This window comes from Martes martes, assembly GCF_963455335.1.
Source record: "Martes martes genome assembly, chromosome: 1".
NCBI classification, from domain to species: Eukaryota; Metazoa; Chordata; class Mammalia; order Carnivora; family Mustelidae; genus Martes; species Martes martes.
Window position 1 is genome coordinate 120147485 of NC_137888.1, and position 25554 is coordinate 120173038.

Genomic DNA, 25554 nt, shown 5'->3' on the forward strand with positions numbered 1-25554 from the left:
ATTAAGATGATGTTTACAGGAAAATTAATAAAATGAGAGTAACACATAATGTTAAATGAAAAAGGTAGATATGATATTGTATAATTAAGTAATTGAATAAAGTGTGACTTTGACTTTGTTAAAGGTGGAAGTAGAAGAAAGGAGAAGGGAGAAGAGAACATAAGAATGTTGGCAGTAGGGGACACCTGGGTGGCTCAGTGGGTTAAAGCCTCTGCCTTTGGCTCAGGTCATGATCCCAGGGTCCCAGGGTTGAGCCCCGCATCAGGCTCTCTGCTCAGCAGGGACCCTGCTTCTTCCTCTCTCTCTGCCTGCTTCTCTGCCTACTTGTGATCTGTCAAACAAATAAATAAAATATTAAAAAAAAAGAAGAAGAATGTTGGCAGTGGTTTCCTCTGAATGTTGCAATTATGAGTGATACAGTATGGTGAAGGGAGTTATTTTCTTTAAACTTCCCTGTACTCCTTTTAATGTGCATCTGCTTATTTATGATTATGTAAACACTTCTTAAATGTCTTCAACTCTTGATAAGTAATGCTTCAGGATAAGCTTCTAAGTATTTCAAGAATTTACCTAACTCTAGTATAATAGAGGGAAGAGATGAATCTGAAGGGCCACCATCTGTAAAAAGAATGATAAATGATCTGTGCCCTCCAGAAGGTGAGACAGTGACCAGCAGGAAATAGACACAGATGAAGAGATTTCGACTCAGTGTAAGTAAGAGTTTTCCAATAGTTACAGTTGTCTTGGGATGGAATAAGTTATCCTTAAGATGTAGAAGTGGTCAAGCAGAGACTCGAGGGCTTTTTGCCCTGGGAGTACGGACGGGGGAGGAGAAAGATGAGGGGCAGTGGGCTTAGATGACCTCTAGAGTCCTTCTCACTGCTAACATTTCATCAATGTATCAGTCCTTCACTCATCTATACAGCTTCTAAGATGGTCCCCAACAATCTGTCCACTGGTGTCCAGGCCCTTGTGTAATTCCTGTGTACACTGAAAGAGCTGATCTGTGGAACCAACAGGATGCTGTGGAAAAGGTGGAGTATGACTCAGAAGCTAGGTCATAAAAGACATCATGGCTTCAGCCTGTCTCTCTCCCAAATTGCTGGCTGTGGAATACCACATCATGAGCAATGTAAGCAGCCTGGAGAGGACCATGGGGAGAGAAACTGAGGACTTCTGTCAACCAGCAAAGATTCTGTAGCTATCTGAGTGATCTACCTTGGAAGCAGATCTTCCAGCTCTAGCCAAGCCACTGCAGAACACTGCATCCCCTGCTGACATCTTTATTCAACTTTAAGAGAAACCCTAAGTCAGAATGACCCAGCTAAGCCACACCTGAATTCCTTACCCACAAAGCCCTTAAATTTTGTAGTAAGTTGTCATGTAGCATCAGATAGTGGTACAATACATTTTTACCTGATTTACTCCATAACAGATTTGATTCAGTCATTCTAGCTGAACTATAGCTACTAAGTATTTCTTCAGGGGGCAAAATTCTTAGCTCTTACAGATACACAGTAGCAGCCTATTCATTTAATAGTACAGTTGAGCCCAGCACAGTGTGATGTCTTAACATGCTCTGTTAGAGCAATGACATCTTGGCTTTAAAGAGATTTGTCTTATTTCTTCTCTGCTAGACAAAAGTAATGTGCTCTTTGTTCTCTGACACATTTGGTATCTGTAAATAGTTGTAGCTATAATTATGTCACCCACATTTCTTAGCTTCCACCCATCAATATGCTCAGAAAAGAGGTATGCTACAAATTGCAATAGAGAGTTTTTGAAAGGCTGTTTTCAGCATTTTCGCACCTAACAGGGACATTTTTATCTACATAAACAAGCCAAAGGCAAAGACAAAAATTCTATAAATTTGTTCTTATAAATAGACAACTAAACAATCTCTTAGAGGTTAAAAAAAACAACAACCTATTTTTTAACACCTAAAAGTTATGAGATATTCTGGGTAAGCTTGATTATCAGAGAATACCACAAATAGATTTGGATGTTGTGTATCATCTGTAACAGAGTCAAAGAGATCCGTGGGATTGTGAGGATTCTTTGATGGAGGGGTAACTAATCTTGCATGTCCGCATGTGTAGACTCCTGTAAGCACTCGTACAACATAAACATGCTTTCTTCCATTGCTGTCTGGTGTGGAGTATTTATCATTAGCAGAATATTTTGCATTAACAGCAAAATAGGTTCCTTGTCCATAGGCTGCTCCTATAAAGAGAAAGACAAAAAGTCTTCCTAAAAACAGAAAATTATCACAGTATGTAGAACCATGCCCAAACCTGACACATTTTTTTAATGTTGTTCTTGCCCACCCAAGCCACTTTTCATCATTCCTACAATTCAGTCCCTCTAGCCTTAGAAGGTTGCCAGCCTCCCTTCTGGTGAAACACAAGGAACTCTACTCTGATAATGACAAGATGGCTGCCATCTATGGCTCTACACTGCTTGGCTGTGCATAGTCAACACTAGAGTTCTCATTCATCTCATTCTAGTCAGCCAGATTACTTGCTTCCTTACCATTCTTCCCAGCATAACTGCGGTTAAAGCCATGCTCATTGACATATGGCACTGAGTCTGCATCTGTCCCATGGAACAGGATTCTCTCATTATCTGTATGGCCATTCTTCATGTCCATGTGGTTTTTCTTTATCTGGTAGCTCTGCCAGATGCATACATTCTGTATCCTTTCAATCTACAAATGACAAAAAGCAAAATATTTTGAAAATGACTTTAGAGCTCAGTATATTGTGTTTGTTGTGGATTTAAAATAGCAATTTAGAGGAGAAGAAGGAGGACTGGAGGAGGGGAAAAAGGAAAAAGAAAAGAAAATGCAAATCAACAGCCAATTACCTACCTACTACCAGAGTAGGTAGCTTTCTGCTTTTTTTAAAAAATATTTTATTCATTTATTTGCCAGAGAATGAGAGAGAGAGAGAGAGAGAAAGAGTGCACAAGCAGGGGGAATGGCAGGCAGAGGGAGAAGCAGGCTCCTTGTTGAGCAAGGAGCCCAATGCAGGACTCAATCCCAGGAGGTATGACCTGAGCTGAAGGCAGACACTTAACTGACTGAACCACCCAGGCATCTCTGCTTTCTGCCCTTAGGAAAAGGCTAGGTTAAGAGTATTTATACTTTGTAACAGTGCTTATTATAATCTATTTTATATAACAGAACTTACAAGTTATATAAAAACATTTACTTATACATATTATCCAGAATTCCTGGAGATTCATTCACATTCAAATTCTTATTCAAGGGGCACCTGAGTGGCTTAGTTGGTTAAGTGTCTAAATCGTGATTTTGGCATAGGTCATGATCTCGGGGTTATGATAGAATCCCATGTCAGGCTCCACACTGGGCTTGGAGCCTGTTTAAATTCTTTCTCTCTCCCTCTCTCTCTCAGCTCCTCCCCCATTTCTCTCTCTCTCTCACCTTTATAAATAAATAAATAAATAAATAAGGGGTACCTGAGTGTTTCAGTCAGTTAACCATCTGACTCCCCCTTTTTTTTTTTAATTCTAAGATTTATTTATCTATTTGAGAGAGACAGAGACAGAGAGTGCAAGCAGGAGGGGCAGAGGCAGAGGGAGATAGTATCTCAAGCAGACTCCATGCTGAGCATGGAGCCAGAGGTGGGGCTCAATCTCATGACCATAAACCTATAACCTGAGCCAAAACCAAGAGTCAGATAGCCACTGACTCTTGATCTCAGGTCAGGTCTTGATCTCACAGTTGTGAGTTCAAGCCCAGTATTAGGCTCTATGCTGGGCGTGGAGCTTACTTAAATAATAATAATAATCTAAATAAATTAAAAGAAAATAAAAACAAATTCCTACTCAAAAATTTGTAGTCATTCAGTAATTATTTCCTTAGTCCTTCTGATCTCTAAAACCATTCCATTGGCTTCTTCCAACAACAGTTCTCCTCCATTGCTCTAATTATGGTCACAAATCACCTCATAACTGCCTAATCTAATGACTATTTCCTTCTAGACTCTCAATAGCATTTCAAACCATGAATCATCCCCTCCTTGAAATTTTGTCTTCCTTTAACTTTTTTTCAATATATCATTCTCTACTGGTTCTCCTTCCTTCTAGAAAATGAATCTAACATACACTCAGTTATCATGTACTGAATATCTACTATGAATGAAGCACTGTGTTGGATCTCTGAAAGAAACTTTCAGTCTAGTAGGGGAGAAAGACAAGTAAAAAAATCTCTGCCTCTCAGAGTGATAAGGGATCGATTAGGAGAACACACAGAGTATGAAAGCAAAAGAAAAGGATCCGGGTAATCTAAGTCTAGGGAAAGAGGAAGAAATCTGAAAGCATGATGTCCTAGAAACAAAAGAAGAGAGTTCAAGTAGAACTGTGTGCACCCCCATGTTCACTGCAGCATTATTCATAATAGCCAAGATATGGAAGCAACCCAAGTGTCCATTGATAGATGAATGGGTAATGAAAATGACATACACACACACACACACACACACACACACACACACACACTACTATCTGGATATGAAAAAGCAAAAAATCTTACCATGGACCTTGAGGGCATTATGCTACGTGAAATAAGTCAGACAGAGAAAGACAAATACCATATGGTTTCACTTATATGTTGGATCAAAAACAAGCAAACAAAATCCACAAAAATAAACCCAAGTTCATAGATACAGAAAACAGATTGATGGTTGCCAGAGGCAGGAGTGCAGGGTAGACATATGAGAAAGTGGGCCAAAAGGTACAAATTTCCAATTATAAAAGAAATAGGTCAGGGGGATATAATACACAGGATAGTGACTATGTCAATAATACTGAATTGCATATTTGAAAGTTGCTAAGAGAGTAGATCTGAAAAGTCTTCATTACAAGAAAAAAAAAATCTTTTGTAAGTAGGTATGATGAAGGATGTTAACTAGATTTACTATGGTGATCAATTTGCAATATATAAATATTAAAATACATTATATACCTGAAACTAATATATGTCAATTACGCCTCAATTTCAGTAAATAATTAAAAATAAATACATAAATGAGAAGAATGGAGCGGTTACCTATAGCAGGTGTTGAGGAGAAGTCAAGTAATAAAAGCAGGAGGGAAAGTTGTTTTGAGACAAATGAGGACCTCAAGTGGAGTGTTGAAATTTTGCAAAGGGGAATGCATGAAGGAGTTGACTGGAAGAAGCAATAAAGGATTCCAGGCACCTGGAGAGTCCAGCAGAGGTTGGCAACCAGGAATTAATAATGATTTTATCTAGGGGCAGCAGGAGAGAAAGTATATTATGAAATTAATCCAAAAGTGAGGTGTTTCAACATGGGTATAATAGAAGAATAAGAGCCAAGAAAGTTGCAGATATTGGGTAAACACAATTGAACAAGGTTCTTATACTCTCGACAGCTTTTAATATCAATGAAGCATCTCCTCCTTTAAATTCTGTCCTTTCTGCAGGAGTCTCTCTCTTTGGATTCTCTTTCTTTCTCAGGAAGAAAGTTCATTCTGTAGGTATTGTTTCCTATAATATGCTAGGCACCAGGATAGGTAATGGGAATGCGACTCCTACTTTAAGAACCCCACTGTCTAATGGGGGAGTCAGGCACATGAAAGCTTATGAAAGCACAATTTCTTAAATGCTATAATGTGGTTGAGTACACAGCTTTATGGAAGTAGCAGCCAGATTTTTAAATGACTAGGATGTCACACCCTACTCTGATAATAAGGTATGATAATGACCTTCTAATAAACTCTTGTACTTTGCTGGCTAAAATTTTTATGCAGCATGGTGAACATTGTGAGAATCCCTGAACATCCATTCTAATTCATCCCCATTGTACAGCAACTGCTGGTCTGGGTGGAGTGGGACTCACTACAGTTCTCCACTTAAGTGGAGAATTAGGCAGAGCCTAATTGGGTCTACCAATCACGGTAATCTCATGATGGGATCCGTACAATGATGGCATTTGATAGCCCAGGTCCAAGGCAATCAGCAAATAGCACTCTCCTGACATAGACTGGTTGGAGTGGTCCGCTCAACACAAAGCCTGGGACTCTTATCCAGTGGTTGTGTCCCTTCCATGGATTGTGAATGGAGGAAGCAGAGACCCCCTGATTGCCACGTACAGCCATCCTACAATTATGAAGACTTTGACATGAAGTTGACCCTGTGGATGGCAAAGCCAAAGAAACTGGATCCAACTATTCCAAAGACCATCCCACTTCTGGACATTTCTAACACATTTCTCCTTATTTAATCAGTTTGAATGGGTTTGTTTATAAATTGTAAGTGAAAGTATCCAAACATATAAATGTCACTTTGGGGAATATTCTTCATTACTGTTAATGAATGAACCATTAGATTTGAAGTCTATGGAGGTTGAGTTAGTCTAATTAAAATAAATACAGTAAGGTACAAAGGAAGGAGGAGTGTTATTTTAAAAAGATGGCTTTCATGTTAGTAGTTCTTTGATAGTTAAAAGAAGTAATTTTTTAAAAAGAAGTAATTTTTAAATAAAATATTACCTTCTCTATTTCGTAGGAAGGACAAGTCTCAGAGAACTTGTCCTTTACGGTGTCATATTCTGACTGTCCGGGGAGTAGCTCAATCACACAGGATAGCTGCTGATTCATGTCAGCCCAGTGTTCAGGAAGATTACCTGAAAAGTCAGCATTTGGTGAAAACACAATATCCATTTCCAGGGATCTCTGAAAATCAGGGCACTTCTTATGCTCTTATTTCACATTCATCTAATCCTGGTCTTTCGGATAAGAAAAAAAACAAAACAAAACAAAACAAAACCAAAAACAAGAAAGCTACACATTTCAGTTGCTGCTTTTATCCATTCTCAGCTGGTAAACACAGATGAAATGAATGGTTCTGATGTTAATATGACATATATTAATTAATGACCTAGCTCAAGTATTTAGGTATACTTTCGTTCACTATAGCTTGAAATTATAATTTCCCCAGAAAGCTCTATGGAATTAATTCCATAAGATACTGATGTATAGGGGTTCCTAGGTGGTTCAATTGGTTGAGCATCCAACTCTTGATATCAGTTCAGGGCTCAATCTCAGGGTCGTGAGTTCAAGCCCCACACTGGGCTTCACAGTGGGTGTGCAGCCCACTTTAAAAAAAAGTTTTTTAAAAAACCTGATGTGCAAACATGAAAGCCAATTCATCAATGTTTTCATGTTTATCAGTTTTATTTATTGTGGTTATTATTTTTCTTTTGAAATGTGATTATCTTGTTAAAGTTATTTAAAGACATTGTTCTATACCCTACCTTTTATTTCCGAAGTAGAGAAAGCACCATATAAAGAAAACAGCAGAAATACTAAGTGAACACTTTCACATAAGGTGATGATGCTCAAAATTTTCCTTTGCTTTCCAATGGCTTCCAGAACCTTCTAACACATTGAGGCTACACACCAAGTTGCTGAGATGGCATGACAAGTAGAACTATGGACAGACTGTGTTAGAGAAGGAAATGCCAGAAAATGGCACAACACCACAGGTAAAGGCCAAAGGATTTCTCCTTCCAAACAAAGCCAGAATTTACTCATCCAGGGCTGAGAGAGCAATGAGGTACTCTCTTCCTGTTTAGCAAGTCCATCCAGGGAATGAAGTTCTGTTCACAAACGGAAGCATCAAAGCCTAATCTCTTCAAATTCTACTTTAAGAGAGTTTTTCTGGAGAAGTTTCCCACAGCAGGATGTGTAGTTTGTGCAAATTAAATTCTTTCCCTTCTCCCACTGTCCACTCCCTCCAAAGCTTTGGCCTAATAATGTGGAGTCCTAGGTCTTAGAGTCTCCTCAAACCTGCTACTTTCTTTTCTCTAAATACAGAGGCAAGCCTGAGAAGCAAGTCAAGTTTTTCTTTGGGCTCTCTCTTCCTTTCATGTCATGAGGTTGCAGAGCGGAAAATACCAGTACTTGGAATCAGAAGACCTGCTCAGCCTCAACGTGTGGCCAGCCATAAGGTATGGAACAAGTAGTACCAATTCTGAGTGAATTTTCATTTTCTCTTTTGTAAAATGGAACTGATAAAATCTGCTCTATTTGTCACCTCATGGGATTGTTTCAAGTTTAAAATATAATAAAGGTTGTAAAAACACTTTTAGGGAATCCTTTATAAACATAGTTATTATTCTTAAAAAAAAAATTAAACTTGACATTTTCTACATCCCAGAGGTATTTGTATTTAAAGAAGGAGTAAGGGGCACCTAGGTGGCTCAGTCAGTTGGGCGTCCAACTCTTGATTTCAGCTCAGGTCATGATTTGGGGGTCATGGGATCGAGGCCAGTGGCAGGCTCTGTGCTCAGTGCACAGTCTGCTTCAGATTTTCTCTCTCTCCCTCTGCCCTTCCCCACCCTTCTGCTCTGGCACTCTCTCTCTCTTTCTCTCATTTTCTCTCTCTAAACTAAAATGAAGAATCTTAAAAAAATAAATAAATAAAAATAAAAAGGGAGGAAAGTTTAAAGACAAGGGTATTTTCTTGAGATGAACAACTTAAATCACACCCTTAAACCACACAAACTGTGCTACTTACTCTGCTTGTGGACAGAAGGTGTCCCTGGCTGGACAATTTAGAGATGAGAAAGCTGAGCTCCAGGAAGGCTGACTACTCACATATCCAATGTTATGTGGAAGGCCACCATCCAAGGAAGGAAAAGGATCGTGCTCTAGTGACTCTCAGCCCAGTGCTTCATCGGCGGTAACATGATGGCTACCTTTTTTCAAGTATTTACCAGGTACCAGGCACTTTCCTGAGTGCTTTTCCTATAAATCTCTTTTAAAAGATAAAGCTCAATCTACTTTCCCATTCCTGATGTTTGGGGTAAATGCCCTCCTACACCTCTCCTTGTGCAGCCTGCCTCAGTTTCCTCTCCACAGGTAGGGTTGGGACGACACACCAAGAATCCTGGCTCTGACTTCAGCTTCATTCTCTCCACCTTCATAGTCTCCATGGATAGTTGGAGCCACACTCAATGACTTCAACTCCCACCTATTTACATGACTTCCAAATCTGTGTCTCTAGGGTGTGATATTCAATTTGTGCTCAGTAACAGTGCTCTGAATCAATGAACAGCTTAAACATACTTTGGGAAAAGCAATTGTGTATCATTTGCTCAAATGAAACTCCAAGTTGTCCTCTTCAAGTTCTCTTTAAAGAAGTCCACATGATTAAAAAAAAAAAAAATCCACATGATAAATTCTTACTAAAATCCCAGTATATCTCTGCCAACAAACTTGTTTTTATCTGACATTTTATCTGCATTATTCCTTTCATCTAACAACAAAGATTATGTAAGGCAGTTTTGTTTTTGTTTGGTTTTGCCCCAAGTGCCCTTCATTGGGTCACTGGTCTGCTCGTTTTAGTTATCTTTTGTTCGCTTATCTCTTATTCTTTTTTTTTTTTTTAAGAGAGAGAAATGAGCGGGGAGAGCAGAGGGAGAGAAGGAGAGAGAATCTTAAGCAAGCTCCATGCCCAGGGCAGAGCCCAACCTGGGGCTCCATCTCATGACCCTGAGACCACATCCTGAGGGAAAATCAAGACTGGAACATTTAACTGACTGAGCCACCCAGGTGCCCCTTCCTGTTTTTTAAATTGCAGAAGTCATTTTAAATTCTTGGTGTAAGCAGGGAGTGGATGAACCAGTTAATTTGTATTTAAATACAAATTTTCTTCTGCAAGGACCTAAGGGGGAAATGTTAATTTATATATCCCTAGGTACTCTAGTACGTATGTGTTATTTTTAACCATCCAGCAGCCTCTCCCCCTTCTTCTGTTAAAAGCATCTTGAATTTCCTTTGGTGAACTCTTCCTCGTTTCTTCAGAGTGATCCCCTTCAGTTCAAGAATAGAGCATGTGACTCTGGGTTGACTGATTTGTGTAATTCCAGTTCCCTAGCTGCAATGATGACCTAAGCTGATTCAGTCGGAAGGAATTTCTGCCTTATGTGAACAGCTCATTCCTGTGATGAGTATATATTACCCCCGGATATACCCTTTCCTACTGGATCTGACCATGTAGGCATATGGTCCTGAAACTGTTAGATGCCATCTTTAACCATGTGAAACCTGAGAATAAAGACAACACAACTGACAAGAGAGTGAGAGATGAAGAAATTCAGATGAAGAAGAGATGATGAAGAAGAGAGATGAAGAAATCTATATATAGATATATCTATAGATATAGAGCACCTGGATCAAACTGCCCCTGAAGCCAGGTATGCCTGGACTTTATAGTCATGTGAGTCAATTAATTCCATTTTCTATAAGCCAGTTTAAATTGGATTTTCTATTACTTGCTATTGCAAGAACATTAACAGATCCAACTACTATTTTCATTTTTATTTACTCTGTGTGTGTGTGTGTGTGTGTGTGTGTGTGTGTGTAGCTCTTACATGTGCTATATGTGAAGGCGCAATGAATAATTATCAGTAAGTTAAGTATAGAGAGAACTGAAATTCCTACTGGCAGGGTCAGGCAATAATTTCCACTTTAGAGACAGCTGCTGATGACAGGTGTACTTCATCACTAGTAAAACCCACAGTGCTCTATGAGTGAGTGCCCAAAATGGGCAAAAACCGTGACTGCAAGAGGAAGCTGCTTTTCTAGTTATTTTCACAGCAGTACAGAAGCCTCAAAATGGGGAAAGAGGAGCAGGTCAATAGATACTTAAACATTATGCATAAACACCCATCTTACAGAGAAGAAACTAGGAATCTGCCTGCTCAGGAAGTAGTACAACCAAATGACCCTGACCACGCCCTTCTTCCACCTGCTTCCATTGTCAGGCCAACTTGTCTAGTGGTGGATAATCAATAAATGAGCATTGGTCCTCTGGTTCACAGCTACAAGAAGCACTGAGGGTCAATACTAATCCATAATTAAATAATGAGGTAACTGGCTTAGGATTTTCAAAGCCCACCCCCCTCTTCTGCTTTCTCATTTCTATTTTCTTCCTGTTCCTTTGCTATTCCTGCTTCCCAGGAGTGATTCTGCCCTCAGAATAATCAGCAGATAGGAGGCTGCATTCCATAGTTCTTGTATCTTCCCACATATTACAGGAGGCTATCTGTAGAATCCTAAAACTGATAAAACAACGAGCATTAATAGCTACACATTTGCGAAGTGATAGGAGAGATAACCACATGATTTTCTGAAGAAGATCATTTACATGCAGTCTTGAAGCATGTGGACTGAAGGACAGGTGACGTGGACTTCTCTCTCTTTTTCATGCTGTCATAGAATACATGTAGCAATTCAAATAGAAAGATGACAACTTTAACTCTTCGTAATGATGGGATGGGATGTTTCCGTGCGAAGTCTATAACAGCACTGATCATGTCATCAGCAACTGTGGTTGGGTTTTTTCCAGCATTTCCTGAAAAAGAAACATTTTTTTAAGTGACCAAAAGAAGCTTTAGCTGGTGTTAGTCAAGTGATGAGATCTGGCAAATGTGGTCTTTGGTGTTGAGAAAGAAGCAAGCAGCCCGACAGCCAGAAATGGATCTGGCACTCCAGCTGGGTGTTCGTGTCCTCTGGCTGAACACAAACAATTTCATAGAATATCATCTGATGTAACCACTCTGTGGCTGTGATCAATTTAGCCCAGCACAACCACTGAATAATCATGTCTGATCACAGGCAAAAACATGAACACTAAACCACAAAAAAGGCCAAACATTCCCCCTCTTAACTAGTAGGAGCAAGTGCTGCTTCATTAATAATCACAACTTTGGCCATTTTCTTCCCCTCTTCCAGGTAAGATATCCAATCATAGAACCATGCCTGCTTCCTCAAAGAATCCAATCCAGAGCAAAACCCCATGTACTTGAGACCACCACAAAGTTACCCAACACAAGCTCAGATCTATTAATAGTCCTTAATGACCTCTTGGTGAGATGCTGCATAGTTCCTCATAGTGTGTGCTCCTGGTGGTCTTGAACTGTAGGGCATTGGCAGCGTAGAGAACAGAGCATGTGATCTGGGTGCAGAACTGGGTTCATGTCCTGCCTCTCCACTGATTAGCTGTGGGATCTTGGCTAAGTCATTCAATCCCTCTTATATCAGTTGGCTAGGGATGCCTTGACAAATTGCCGTGACTGGTGGCTTAAGCAACATAAATGTATTTTCTCACAATTCTGGAGGCTAGAAGTCTGATATCGAGGTTTTGGAAAGACTGATTTCTTTTGAGTTCTCTGAGACTTGTAGATGGCTGTCTTTTCCTTATATCTTCATATGGTCTTCTCTCTGTATCTGTGGATGTTCTAATCTCCCAACTAACAAGGACACTGGTCATATTGGATTAGGGACCACCCTAATGACCTCATTTTAACTTAATTATCTCTTGAAAGACCCTCTCATCAAATATAGTTACATTCTGAGGTACTGGGAATCACAGCTTCAACATGTGAATTTGGCAGGGAGAACATAACTCAGCCCACAACACCTCCAAACTTCAATTTACTCAATTTTATAAAATTGGGGTGATAATAGAAGTAATAGCTCATAGAGATAAGAATGTGGCAGCTAATAATATAGTAATTAAGAGCATAATGGTAACAAAAAAAAGTGTAACATAAAAAAACAATGTAATGGTTGAAATGTACAGACCAGGCTGCCTGGGTTTGAACCTTGTTATAGTGCTGACTAGCTATGTGACCTTGTACATTAATACTTCAAACTCTTATCTTCAAAATGGGGAAACTAAGAGTCATGAGTGGGTCTAGGTTTTGTAGGGTTTAAAATTTATACATCTCAGAAAAAGAACACAAAATAAAAACATAAAATTATGTATAAAAGGGACTATTTATAATCAAAAAAGAAATCACAATAAAGTATAAATTTTGAAATTTTGAAAAACCGTATTCCCACCTCAACTTTCCTTAGCTATATCCCAAAAATGCTCACAGCCTTTCCAATGCTCAGTGCCAGGAAAATCTGAGAAGTCAAAGTGAGAAGAAACAGTGATCCTAATCTACAGCGGTTAAAATATCTTACTTTTGAAACTTTATTAAATCATACATCATGTGATGGCATTATTGGGGCCCTCCCAGGCCCTTTTAAAAAGCTTGCCGCAACTGAGCGTGAATGAATCAGGGAACTGGTCATTAGCATCACCTTCAACTAAGAGCAAATTACTGTATGCTATGATAGAGATGAGGGGGAAAGTGTTCCTAGAAACTGGGAGCGCGATGGACCTGAGCTTGTTGATTAAGGAAAGCTACTCACAATTTTATGCCTAGGAACTAGCAGTGGGCCTGGGAAACAGCCTTTCAATCTAATAAATGCATGAGTGAGAGCCAGTGGGAGATGCTGCGGTCAACCCAATAGTGGACATATTAAAGGTTTGGAAACCAGAAGCAAGGCTGACTTCTTCCCTGGGAGAAGACTTAGTAGAATGTGCTGACCGTGGGGTCTGGGGGCACAAAGAAGCAAACAGGCAGGATAGCCAGAGCATCGTGGCACCACTGAAGGAGGAGATCAGAAAATGGGACAACTTAGGAAAGGCTGTTTGCAAGGGATGATGAGGATGAGTTTGGATTCTGCTATAAAGTCTCTGGTAACAGAAATCTGCCAGAGGAGATCCGGGGGAAGGAGAAATGCTGATCCGAGAATCAGTGCAAAAAGGTTAACAGATACAGTAAGAGCAAACAAATCACCCAAAGGAAAAACATGAACAGTAAGAACACCATGGCGTTAAGGGCCAAACATGCAAAGATACTTGGGGAACATACAATAAAGAGTAAAGATGTATTAAAGAGGCATAGGCCCCAGAGATGGCCCTCCGGGTCTGCAAGTTGGCCCACTCTCTGATTTACATCACTATCGCTGCCTGGACTCAGCAATGAATTCACTAACAGTGAGGCGAAGTCTAAGGGAATGTGGATGATTCAGAATCTTGGATTGATGAGAGGCTACAAACCTGTTCCAATGGCCGGAAGGGAAACAGAAGTGTACTTCCTCTGCTCACACTCTTCTAGAACAGTGGAGACCGTTTTCCTGACATCATTTTCCCCAAGAACATGGATTATTATCTTGCACATCAAGTTTCCACCTTGTGTAACTATAAAATCTCTGTGAGGCTGTGCAGCTGTAACAAGGGAAGAAAAGGAAACACACAGCAGTTACTTAGAGGAAGCGGCAAGAGGATCACCGAGCCATGAAAGCAGCTGCCGTTGAAGAAAGCTGTGATGATTTCTGAACAAGTCCAGCCTCCCTCCATCTAGCTGGTTTCACTCGCTGGGACTGTGCCAGGCTCATTTTCTGTACAGCCAGGATTCTTTAACTCGACAACTACATTGTTGAATATGTGGGGTGCTATTCAAAAGCACTCTACCTCCTTTGGTCTACTCAATCCTCAAAACAAGGCTATTGGTAGGTACTATTTTGTCCATTTCACAGATTCAACAGAAGCTCAGAAAGGTAAGGTCCACAGCAAAGATTGCCTGGGATTTGAACTCAAGCAGTCAGTGTCCAGACCTCTTAACCCCCAAGCTGTTGTCCAGAAGAGCAATGTCTATGCTCATTTGGCTAGATTTGTTTTTCAAGGAGAGAAAAGCAATGCATTTGGTGGTGTGCAAGAATTGGAGAATTGGTGTCAGAGAACACCTCAGACCCACCCAGGTTCTACCCTGACTCACGTCAGGTAGACGATGTGCTATCACAAGTAGAACAAGGTTGGGGAAAGAGCAAGATGACTTATACAGCACTTTAGACAACTTTTCACGTTCACTGTCCGGATGCTCACACCCACCTGCGAGGAAGCCATTACCATACTCCCGCCTGGTTAGTAGAACCCAGAACCAGCTCACAGATAAGAGAAACAAAGCTCTTACAGATCAGACGGCAGGCTCAGGATCCCTCAGTAAGTGGTGGAGGCTGAACTATTAGGAGCCAGGCCTGGGTTCTGTTTAATAGTTAGGAAGAGACAGGTGGGATGGTGAAAGGAAGGACTACTTCCCAAAGCCATAAAGTCACACCTCCTGTATCTGCTCTCCCAGAGAATCAACCTCTTTCCAAAGTGCTCACCACTTACTCCTCCTGTAGGTCCTATTACAGTCTTCTCAGCTCTCTAATTTCCTAGGAGTCGTAACCAAAAGGAACATGTAACCATACCTAGTACAGCACATTCATTTTCCACAGCTGGTCCGGCACCTTCTAAAATTGCTTTTGACACCCCTAAGTAAGAAAAAAACATTTAGTTAAAATTAATTAAAATTAATTAAACTTATTTTAAATTAATTAAATGTAATATTTTAATTAATTAAATTAAAATAAATTTAAATTAGTTAAAATAAAAAGCATTAGTTCAAATGCAATGCATGATTATAGCTTTTGTGCATTAGACTTTCGTCCAGCTCACCCTTTGTGCATAATTCATTGCTGCCCCCCACAGAAAAAACCACCGTTTCCATAGCAACTTTCATTCAGGCTGAGTAATAAACACTCTGAGCTACAGTGTGAGGGAACTGCCCAACAGTGGACAGTCCCCTGTGTCTGGAGCTCTACAGGCTCTATCTGTACAGGGATATTTTTGCAGTTATTTGAAATTGTTTTGCATTCTACCCTTATTATTTCATAAAGTTGAAAAACATAAAAATGAAAGTTCGGATACTAATGAGAAGCATGGAGCTCAAAACTGAAATACCACTGAGCATTCTACAGAAGTTCTGCGGTTTTCGTGTTGTTTTTTCACAGGTAGACACACAGCTGGCTGCCTTCAGTCCTGTGAATCTTCCAGTGGAGGCTGGAGCTTCACCACTTGGTTATTGCTGGTGACGGCGGGGTTGAGCGGTTGAAAGCACAGACTATGCATGTGACAGCCTGGGTTAGGGTCACCTCTGCCACTTACTGTCTAACATGGGACTAGTCAGTTCCTCAACTATTACAGAGCCTGGCACACTACTTTCCTAACATGGGTTATTTGAATGTTAAAAGAGACAATGGATAAAAGATGCTTCGTGCGGAATCTGGCCCACTGAAAGCACTGAATAATTTTTAGTTATTTTATCATTATAAAGATCAATCTATCCTCTATCTATTTATATCCCTATCTATCATCTATCTAGGTCTCCTTGATTATATATGTGTGTTATGAATTGTCTCTTTTTAAAAAATACCTTTTTTTGTGCATTTCTTTTGGTCTCTGACTTTGCAAGAATGGAGATTTTCCTCAATTATCAGGTGACCCTCACCAGTCTATTCCTATTCAGAGTGAGTGTGGGAGCAGCCTGAAAGGAGGCTTTAGTGTAAGGTAAGCAGGTGGTAAGTACTAGACTTCAGGGCAGCCGGTTTCTCTCCAGAGGAATCCTCCAGTCTCCTGTCTCACCCGTCTGCCGTTCTGGGAGCTGCACAGGGACGGGGCTGGACCTCACTGTTCAGTAAGGAAGCTTTCACTTGAACACTGTCTAGCTCCCACTCTCATCTCACCTGTGCCTGCTGTTCTAAGTCCAGAATCTCTCTGGTTGGTTTCCCTGCAGAATAAACCTCCCATCTCTTGCCAGGGAAGACCAAGGGAAGTTACTGGGGCATCAGATGGATGGAGAACAGAATAAAGAGGTCAAAGTGTTGCTAATACAGAATTGCATCTGATTCTGTTTCCATCTTTTCACTTGTCCCCTGCCTTCCCAGGTACCTGCTGCTCCAACTTCTGTGTCTCTAGGGACTACCATTCTCTCCTGCATATTCTAAGTTTTCTCCACTGGCTAGCTTCTTCTCATATTCTAAAAATACACTGCTGTGCCTTGTTCATTATTGGTTTTCCTCCAACTCTCTTTTTCCTTTTGGGTTTACACCCTTTTATTTCCTTTACTGTTGCTTTAATGGGATTTTAAAACAAGGCAGGTAAAAATGCCTATGTTCAACCTGTCACATTTCACATAATTGAATGTCCTTTATGTCTGCATTTGTGAATGACCGATACATTGGATGAGTAGTCTACATAGTCACTTCCTACATAGTAAGTGCTGTAGTATTTTGCAGCTTAGAAAATATTGAAACTTCTCTTTCTATTTATGTTTTATCTTACCCTTTTAATTTAAAATTTAATACTTTGTAATAAAATATATTAACATGAGAGTATATGTATGCAAGTTATACACAAATAGGCACGTGGGGAGGACATGCTCAAAGATGCTCCTTCACTGGAGGTGCTCAGACATTCCAGCAAAAGTCAAGAAAAAGGGGTTGAATTTCATTTCTGGGTCAGTGTAACATAAGGAAGATTATAAGAAGTGAGATATGAGTGCCAACTCAGTTACACAGAAAGGGAAATAAAAACAAAACAAGCCTATTAAATTAGAAGTGTGGAATTTTGATCGTTCAGAGCTAGAAAGGGGATGAGAGCTAATCTAGACTAAGCCCAGTGCATGGCTCCCACCTCACCTTCACATTGCTGTGCCCCATCTAATCCTCCGGGAAATCAACATTTGACAGGCAGAGAAACTGAGGCTCAGAGGGGATAAAGTGATTGTCCCAAAGCCACACAATGGTAAGTGGCAGAGCTGGGATTCAAACCCAGGTCTTTCTGATTCCAGGGCCTACATATGTCCTGCAACACTCTTCTACTTGGGCAACATTAGCCACAATTTCCTTCCCACACGTGAGTCATGTTAATAGTTACAGTCACGTACATTGCTTAAATAAAGTACCTGATTTCAGATTAAATGTTCTCGTTGTTGAGTTTACAATCACATCTGCCTTTTCTTTGCTAATATCTCCAGTAGCAATCTGGAAAGTAATTGCACCGATTTTCATTCCATATGAAATGATTCCAGGGCTGGAGATAGGGCTGAAGGCTCCTGAAAAAAAAAGCGACCAAACAAAAGAGTAGCTGGAGAACGAACAAGAAGGAGCCGCTGTTCTCCTCCCAGTCTTCTTTCTTTCCACCTACATAAACCCAAACTGTACCGTGCCTGGTTGGGTTTTCTTTTTTAAGGAAATTCAAAAATAAAGCTTCGTGGCAGGAGAAGGATCAATTTCTCAGTTAGATAGGATGAGGCAGAAATGCCTGACTGGACTGTCAGCTTGTCTGCAAACGTTGCTGCAGCCTCATGAGAAAAGCATAAGGAAGGACAGAGGGCCAAGTGTCCCCTCATGTCATGCTCATGTCTCTGGGAAACTTTTTTTCAAGCTTTTTTGAACTATAACAAATAAGAAATGTAAATATTTAAGGTGTACAATGTGACTCTTGATGTTCACGTACACTGTGAAATGATTGTCCAATTGAGCTCATAGCACACCCATCATTTCCCACAGTTACCATTTTGTGTGGGGAGTGTGTGTGTGTGCGTGCATGCACGTGGGAATGGTGAGAACACCCAGGATCTACTCTCTTAAGTGAGCTTCGAAAATACAGAATGTTATTATTAACTCCAGCTCTATGCTGTGCATTTGGTCTCCAGAATTTATTCATCTTATGACAGAAAGTATGTCCCTCCAGGTGATTCTTTTATTTCCATTTTACAGAAAAGGGAAATGGACTCAGTGTGGAGGTCATTTGTTCAATTATTTGGGGGGAAGATTTATTTTTATTTGTTTAATTGAGATAGAGAGAGAGCACGTATGCACATGTTGGAGCAGGGCAGGGGGCTGGGAGCAGGGTGCAGAGGGAGAGGATCTCAAGCAGACTCTGCACCAGCATGGACCGCACAACCCTGAGATCATGACCTGAGCTGAAATCAGGGGTCATATGCTCTGCCAACTGAGCCACCCAGGCGCCTCCGTCCAATGTTAAATAACAGCTCATTAACTTCACATAGGAGCTTTCCTGTGGCTTCACATCTCGCTGGCATAGCAGGATCGAGGCTGCTCTGAGGAAATCAGCCTTACTGTGTTGGCATAATGTTATTGTCTGCTCTGAGGCTTTATAGCCTAGCTGTGCCTTTTCTATTCGTCCCTTTCAGTCTCCTTTTCCATGTGATGCAGTGGCAAGAGAATCACCTACCCGGGAGCCCACTGTATAGATTAAATTATATATATAGAAAAGCAATCAGAGTTTAGTGTGCATCCACATTTTAGTTATCTGTGTGTGGGGGTGTGGTTCTTCAAGAGCTTTACTGGATGGTTCCCTCAGAGCGGGAGGACAGGCACCCAGGAGGCTGTGGAGGAGGGGCACTGCTCTCAGCTACCCACCCCTCCGTGGAATGAACTCTGGGCAAGACCCCAGCTGCCCGTGGTCAGCATGGTGGACAGGCTCCAGCACCATCACCTCTGCAGGTTCAGAGCTTCTTGATCGTAAGCACGTGAGCCAATGGCATGTGGAGGCAACAGCAGTGCTTCAGACCCAGCCTGTCCAGGGAGTCCCCCTCCGTGCACTCAGCCCACAGCAGCCCCAGGTAGGCCTTCACTTCGTGCTAGAATCTTGCTGCAGGTGAAGCAGCGTACGGGGGATGATCAAGGAAGGTGCAGGGCGGTCACCGCTCTCACCCCGGGCCACAGCCCCACTCCTCCATCCTCAGTTATCTTTCATTATCATATCTGAGAAACTCTGGCCTCATTATCAGTTTTGGTTCACATCTGGTGCGGTACGCGTTGGATTGCTAGTTTGTGCAAGCATACCCCAAAGGCCCCCGTTAATCACGGTCTTGAAAATGTAGAGATCCCGTCCTCCCTCTATATTCCCACCAAGCAGAACATGCAGAAAAGCATGTTGTTCAGTGTTCAAGGTCAGGGGCTGGGTATGGGAGGAGGTGACCAGCCCTGTACATCTCTCTTATAACCATGACCGTTCAAGAGGCAGGCCTTGATCTCCTTGGAAACGCTGGCCATGCAAGGAGGGGGATGGGCCCTTGACAGTTGCTAGGGTGAGTAGCTAAGATATAAAAGCTTGCTGTGTGTAGATCCTGGCAGTGGACGCTGTATCCAGTCGGCCACTCCGGACTCCCTGTACATAGCTCCGCTAATAGACCTGAATTGCCATTGGTGTCTCTGGGTCTTTTCTTTGGACTCACCGGATGTGACCCACCCTAGGCTTAGAGTCTGCGGGGTGCGGCAGCACGATATTCATATAACTTACTCTTTGTGTGCTCAGACAGTGGAACATGCTCTAACACCTCCTTCATCGCTGATCTGTCCTGCATGTGAATTAGCTTTGTCTCTTTCTATTGATGTCAGCTACCACTGAAGAACCACTAGGTAGAACAAAATATTTTCTGAGCAGAACAACTTTTCCAGACCTTGGTTACCTTCAGTCGTGAGAATCCTGTCCTTGTTGGGATTTCCATACAACCCTTTAGTGAATTCATCTAAAAATGCCTGGAAATAGAAACAAATATAGTTACTGACTACAACAATGTTCTGTAAATATATTAATCCAATTCTTTGTAGTACTGATCACCAGACATCAATTAGAAACAATAGTTTTCCCTAGATTTCCTCTTACCCAGAGATTTTTCATTACAGGATTGCCATTGAACCTAGGCATTTTCTCAATAAATACCAGTGCTGATTTCCTTTATTTCATGGGAAAACCACAGTTCTATCCCAGACGCCTGAGAGTAACTAAGAACTCAGAAAAGAACCTTATATTTGCTATCTTTTTAAAGTGCTAATGTTCATAATTTGTAACAATAGCCCTTAAAGTCAGATAACAAAAAGGTAATAACTACTTCTGCAACCAGGGTTGAGCCGTGCTACATGCCAGACACCACACAAAACATGTCAAATACATCTTCTCTTAGCTTCCACATCGAGTTTGAGAGGTGTTCTTGCCACATTCACTTGACACACAATAAAATCGAAATTCAGAGAGGTGGCCTCCCTCAACCTTTAAGTGGCAAAATCGAAATTTAAACCTAGCTGTACCCTTCTTCTTTGCACTTCTATATTGTTTGCATTTTTGCTATAACTATGCACAATTTATAAAATCAATATAACTTTTCAAGAATGAGAACCAGATTTTGGTACTCAGACTGGGCCAACCAGCTCTAGGTCAACATTTACAAGGCTGGTGTAGGGGACTCAGTGCTTAGTTCACGTGCTTTGACTGCTTCTCTGCTACTGAAGACTGTACTGGTATTTCTAGCTTTAGACCCTCAGAGACGTCTATAGATGGGCTGTGCTCTATCCATAAAACCCTTAAATTCTTGAGGTTTCTCTTATTTGGTCTTTTCCCTATAAACAGAGCTATAACTTGGGCTTCATTCAGTCAGTGTTAAGATGTCTGGGCCACTTTTATGCCAATGACTTTCTGCTTCCTCCTAGGAATTTAAGTACAATTATCTCGTCTCTTGCTAAACTGTCTAGGAAGGACTGTGTGAGTTATCAGCATTATCTCATAAAGTCTTATGACAACCCCCCCACAGCAACCAACACTTATCGACAGGGAAGTGAAAACATTATTATTTACAGATCCACAAAGACATCCGGTTGCACTTAGGTTCACTTGTCAGAATGATTAGAAGAGATATGTAACCATACCTGCTGGATTTCATCATCACCTAGATGTACCAGTAAGTAAACTTTTTGTAAGGTTTTCTGCCAGCTTCTGCTACTAAATTCGAACAATTCCGAAAGGATTAGGTTGGCAAAAATAGCTTTGGGAAATCTCAAATTTCCTGTTCCAATCATGGGAAATACGATGGATGAAAAAGATAACTCTTCTACAGTTGCCAAACATTTCTTGATTATATTTGCCATGATCTGAAATGTACAAAATACATTCATCTAAGTTAGGGCTTAAGCTGGCAGGAAGCAGAAAGAGCTATGGCTCCAGCAACTGTGACTAGGTCTCCTCTGTTATTCTTGGCTTTGTCTGGGTCTAGGGAGTCAGAAAGGGAAAACAAGAGGAGAAAGGATGTTCCAGAGAAATTGCAATTCATGCAGGAAGGGGGCTCCAGTAGTATGGGAATGGCTAAATAAACAATGGTGTCTTGTTGCAGTTAAAAGCAATGTTTATGGACATTGGATAAATGTTTATGTTAATTTTTTAAAAAGCAGAGTTAAAAAAATGTCTGGGAGGGAATCCCAACTAAGAAATATGTATTCATAAAATTGCTCTGAAGAGAATACAATAAAATGTTAACCACATTCATTTCCAGGTGGCTGGATTATAATTTTTATTTTCGTCTTTGTACTTCCTGTATTTCCTGCAATATACCCGTATTACTTTCATATTCTGAAAAAAGAAAGTTGGGAGTAGAGGTGAGAAGTCATCCAAAGAAGAGCAATGACCCCTCATTCTTCACCACAGCTTTGGCTGCATCGTGTTGTCATACTGAAGGATGATTATACTAATCTTCAGATATCATTCCTGGAGAACCCCAAGGATGGTTACTACTTTCAGGGGTCAATTATTCTGAAATCACTGGTAGCTATGATGGACTGTTTACAGAACGTAGTAAAGATGTCAATAAATGGACAAGGTCCAATCAATACTAGGGTTTCTCAACCTTGTCCAGAAAAGTTTGCGTTGTGGAGGCTGATGTATACATTGTAGGACATTTAGCTGCATCCCTGGTCCCTGCTTCCTAGTGATCAGTAACCTGTAACAAGCCAAACGTCCCCTGGGGAATAAATTCACTTTGCTTGAGAACCACAGATCTCTACCGTGCCAGAAGACTACCAAAGCTACCAATGAAGTAGAGAACGAAGGATTTTCTCTACCTGCTGAGAGTGCCCTGCTGCATTATCCCAAGTTGGTGCCACGGCATGGAAGACAGCTTGGCAGTTCAGATTACAGCCACTTGTTATGAATATGCTACCCATTTTCTCCACTGTTCCCTGCTTCACAGCATACAGTTCTTCCTGGAGCTTTGGACCAGCTTTCCGCAAAATCGCCCGAGATAGTGGTCCATTCCCAAGCTGAAGTGTCTGGGAAACGGTGTTGACAATCACATGGGCCTTAAGGAAAACAGCAACATTTTGTTAGAGATTGAATCAGTAATTATTAAGCACCTACAACTTGCCAAGTATTGTGGGGTAATGCATAAGACATGTTTTGTCTGTCATACTGACCTGTCAACCCTACCCTCGGGGGCTCACAATCTATTGTTACCATAATGAGTTGAGCCCCAAAACTTAGAAATAAAGGAAATACATCACCCACCAATGTCAAGTCAACATGTGATGAGTCAGAGTAGGGCTATGAAAATGAGCAAACCAGAGACCATAGACAAAGAAGGAGAATCTGAATGAAAGGCAGACGCAGAAAGAGACAGGGAGACAGACAGAGACAAAAACACAGAATGTTGAGAGAGACCTTGGAAGAAAGAGTTGCTTTTAGGCTGGTAGGAACTGAGAGCAATTGTTCTGACTTTATTAACATACCTAAAGAAAGAATGGGTCCGTCTGAAGGGGAGGGGGAGTGAGGTCTGATCAGCCCTGAAGGCCTAGATAAAGGAAAGTCATTGAGGTGAGGGTAAGCAGTGTCCCCTCAAGCCTGTCCAGGGGTATCAAGAGTTCTCCAATGCCTGCTGAGGCTATACCTTTGGTGAGATGGGGTCATGACCTGATGCCAATAGATATTAAGTATTCAATTCATCCAAATCCATTTATTCAGGTTTCATATTCAAATTTGGAGGGGAGAATGCTTTGATCATGTGGATTTTGAGTATTCTGGTTCCTTGGGGAGCACTTCTTCATCGTAAATTAAAAGGTTTTTATGTCATTGGGCCACTTAATAGTTTCATTTCTGACTCTCATGGGTCCACCTCAATCTTATATGAGGTTACTTAACATAAACTAATCTCAGGACCTGAGAAGCTCCCCGCAGGGACAAAAGTCAATGAGCTTGCAAAAAAAACCAAGATCCAGCCCACCTTCACCCCACTCTCTGCTTACTGATTCCTACACAGTTTGGGGAAGTAATATATTAACATGTAAAACAGTAAAATATTCTTAATGTTTAAATCAGTTCAAGATAATCGAAAGAAACTCTGTGTTAAAAAATACAATTAGTAATTGCTACAGAATTTCCAATACAGCAGGAATCCTTTAGACTGGACTGCTTAGTAAAGTCTTTACAAAGAGGATAAGGGATGGGGCACCTGGGTGGCTCAGTCGGTTGAGCGTCTTCCTTCTACTCAGCGTCTACTTCTACTCATGATCTCCAGGTCCCACATCAGGCTCCCTGCTCAGTGGGGAGTCTGCTTCTCCTTCTCCCTCTGCTTCTTCCCCTGCTTGTGCTTTCTCTGCCTCTGTCTCTTGTTTGTGTGTGTCTCTCTCTCCCTCTCTCAAATGAATAAATAAAATCTTAGAAAAAAAAAAGAGGATAAGGAATAAAGCTGGGACAGGGAGAAAGAAAGCAGTAAGAATTCTGGGTAGGTGAATATTTGAGAAAACACATAGAATTGAGAAAGGTCAGAAAGTAGTCCAATTTAGCTAACAGAGAGTGATAATGGTGAGAGACAGGGCTGGAAAGAGATTTGGGGCCAGACCGTGGAAGACTCTGAGAGCTCATACTTTTTTGGACTTTCTGATATAGGCAGGAGGAAAGCACCTGATGAACATGCATCAAACAGCTAGGGAGAGGGCAGACTGGAGGGTAAGAGAGGCGACTAGGGATGCTGAAGGACAATGAAAATGAAAGGGAATACACAAGAGAGAGGGTGTGAGGAGGCTGGGAAACTAGTTGGATAGAGAAAGGAACTCAGAGAAGAGTTAGAGGACTCCAAAGTTTATATGGTACCATCCAATGGTGAGAATAGGTACCCTGACAGGGATGAAAAGAGTTTAATAATCAACTTAACAGACTATGTAGTGAAAACACCTCAGTTTCCTCGTTTATAAGATGAGGATATGGAATTTCTATCTCAACTAGATTGTACCACTAACTGGGTGAGATAAAATTCAAAGTGGTCTGTTGTGGGGTCTGTTGTGACCTTAAGTCATAGAACCAGTGAATCAGACCCCAGTGTTTCTTGTTGGATTTGCTGAACAGCGCCACTTACCTGGAAATTAGTAACATTTCCAGCCATTAATATGAGGTTTAGACCTTCTGTGGTTTGGGCTGAGGCTATCACATTTCCTTCTGGAAGACAATTTTTCCCACTGACTTGGTCTTTTGACTGTGGAGAAAACAGTAAAAATAATGACCAGGCAACGCTATCTGGAGACTTTCCTCTTAGGTTGCCAAACAGAAAATAGCTATTAGATTCCACACCTGTCTAACTCAACTCATAATCCAACCTTAAGATTCAAAAGCAAATAATTTGTTACCACAATTTTTTTAGCATCAACTGTATTTAATACTCCAATTGCCTGTGAGCTCTTTTACTTATTCCCCAATTCTAGCTTAGCAGACCCTGTTCATACCCCCTGGCTCTTACAATTTAAGGGCACTCGTCATATTTCCAGCTGTCTTTCTTTCTTTCTTCTTTCCCCCCCCCCGCCTTTTCTTTTTTTTTTTAGAGATAGAGGAGAAGCAGGAGAAGAAGAAAGAATCTTAAACAGGCTCCCAGTTCAGTGCTAAGCCCAATTTGGGGCTTAATCCCATGACCCTGAGATCATGACCTGAGCTGAAATCAAGAGTCTGACGCTCAACCAACAAGCCACCCAGGCGCCCCTCCCATTGTATTTCTTGTCTCAAGA

At 41.1% G+C, this 25554-nt stretch overlaps 1 protein-coding gene across 1 annotated transcript in view; it reads right to left on the reverse strand.

Moving 5' to 3' along the window:
* Positions 1 to 1774: 1774 nt before the first annotated feature.
* Positions 1775 to 25554, reverse strand: part of PARP15 (poly(ADP-ribose) polymerase family member 15) — a gene marked incomplete at its 5' end in the record, with an annotated part of 45117 nt that continues 21337 nt past the window's right edge. The window contains 15 exon segments of the mRNA XM_080807061.1: positions 1775 to 2223; positions 2533 to 2707; positions 6535 to 6668; positions 10949 to 11023; positions 11026 to 11070; positions 11073 to 11091; positions 11095 to 11111; positions 11198 to 11404; positions 13949 to 14116; positions 15142 to 15204; positions 17676 to 17825; positions 20211 to 20280; positions 21445 to 21666; positions 22630 to 22866; positions 24915 to 25031. Of these exon segments, the coding sequence (XP_080663187.1) occupies positions 1934 to 2223; positions 2533 to 2707; positions 6535 to 6668; positions 10949 to 11023; positions 11026 to 11070; positions 11073 to 11091; positions 11095 to 11111; positions 11198 to 11404; positions 13949 to 14116; positions 15142 to 15204; positions 17676 to 17825; positions 20211 to 20280; positions 21445 to 21666; positions 22630 to 22866; positions 24915 to 25031 (1989 nt within the window). The 3' untranslated portion in view covers positions 1775 to 1933.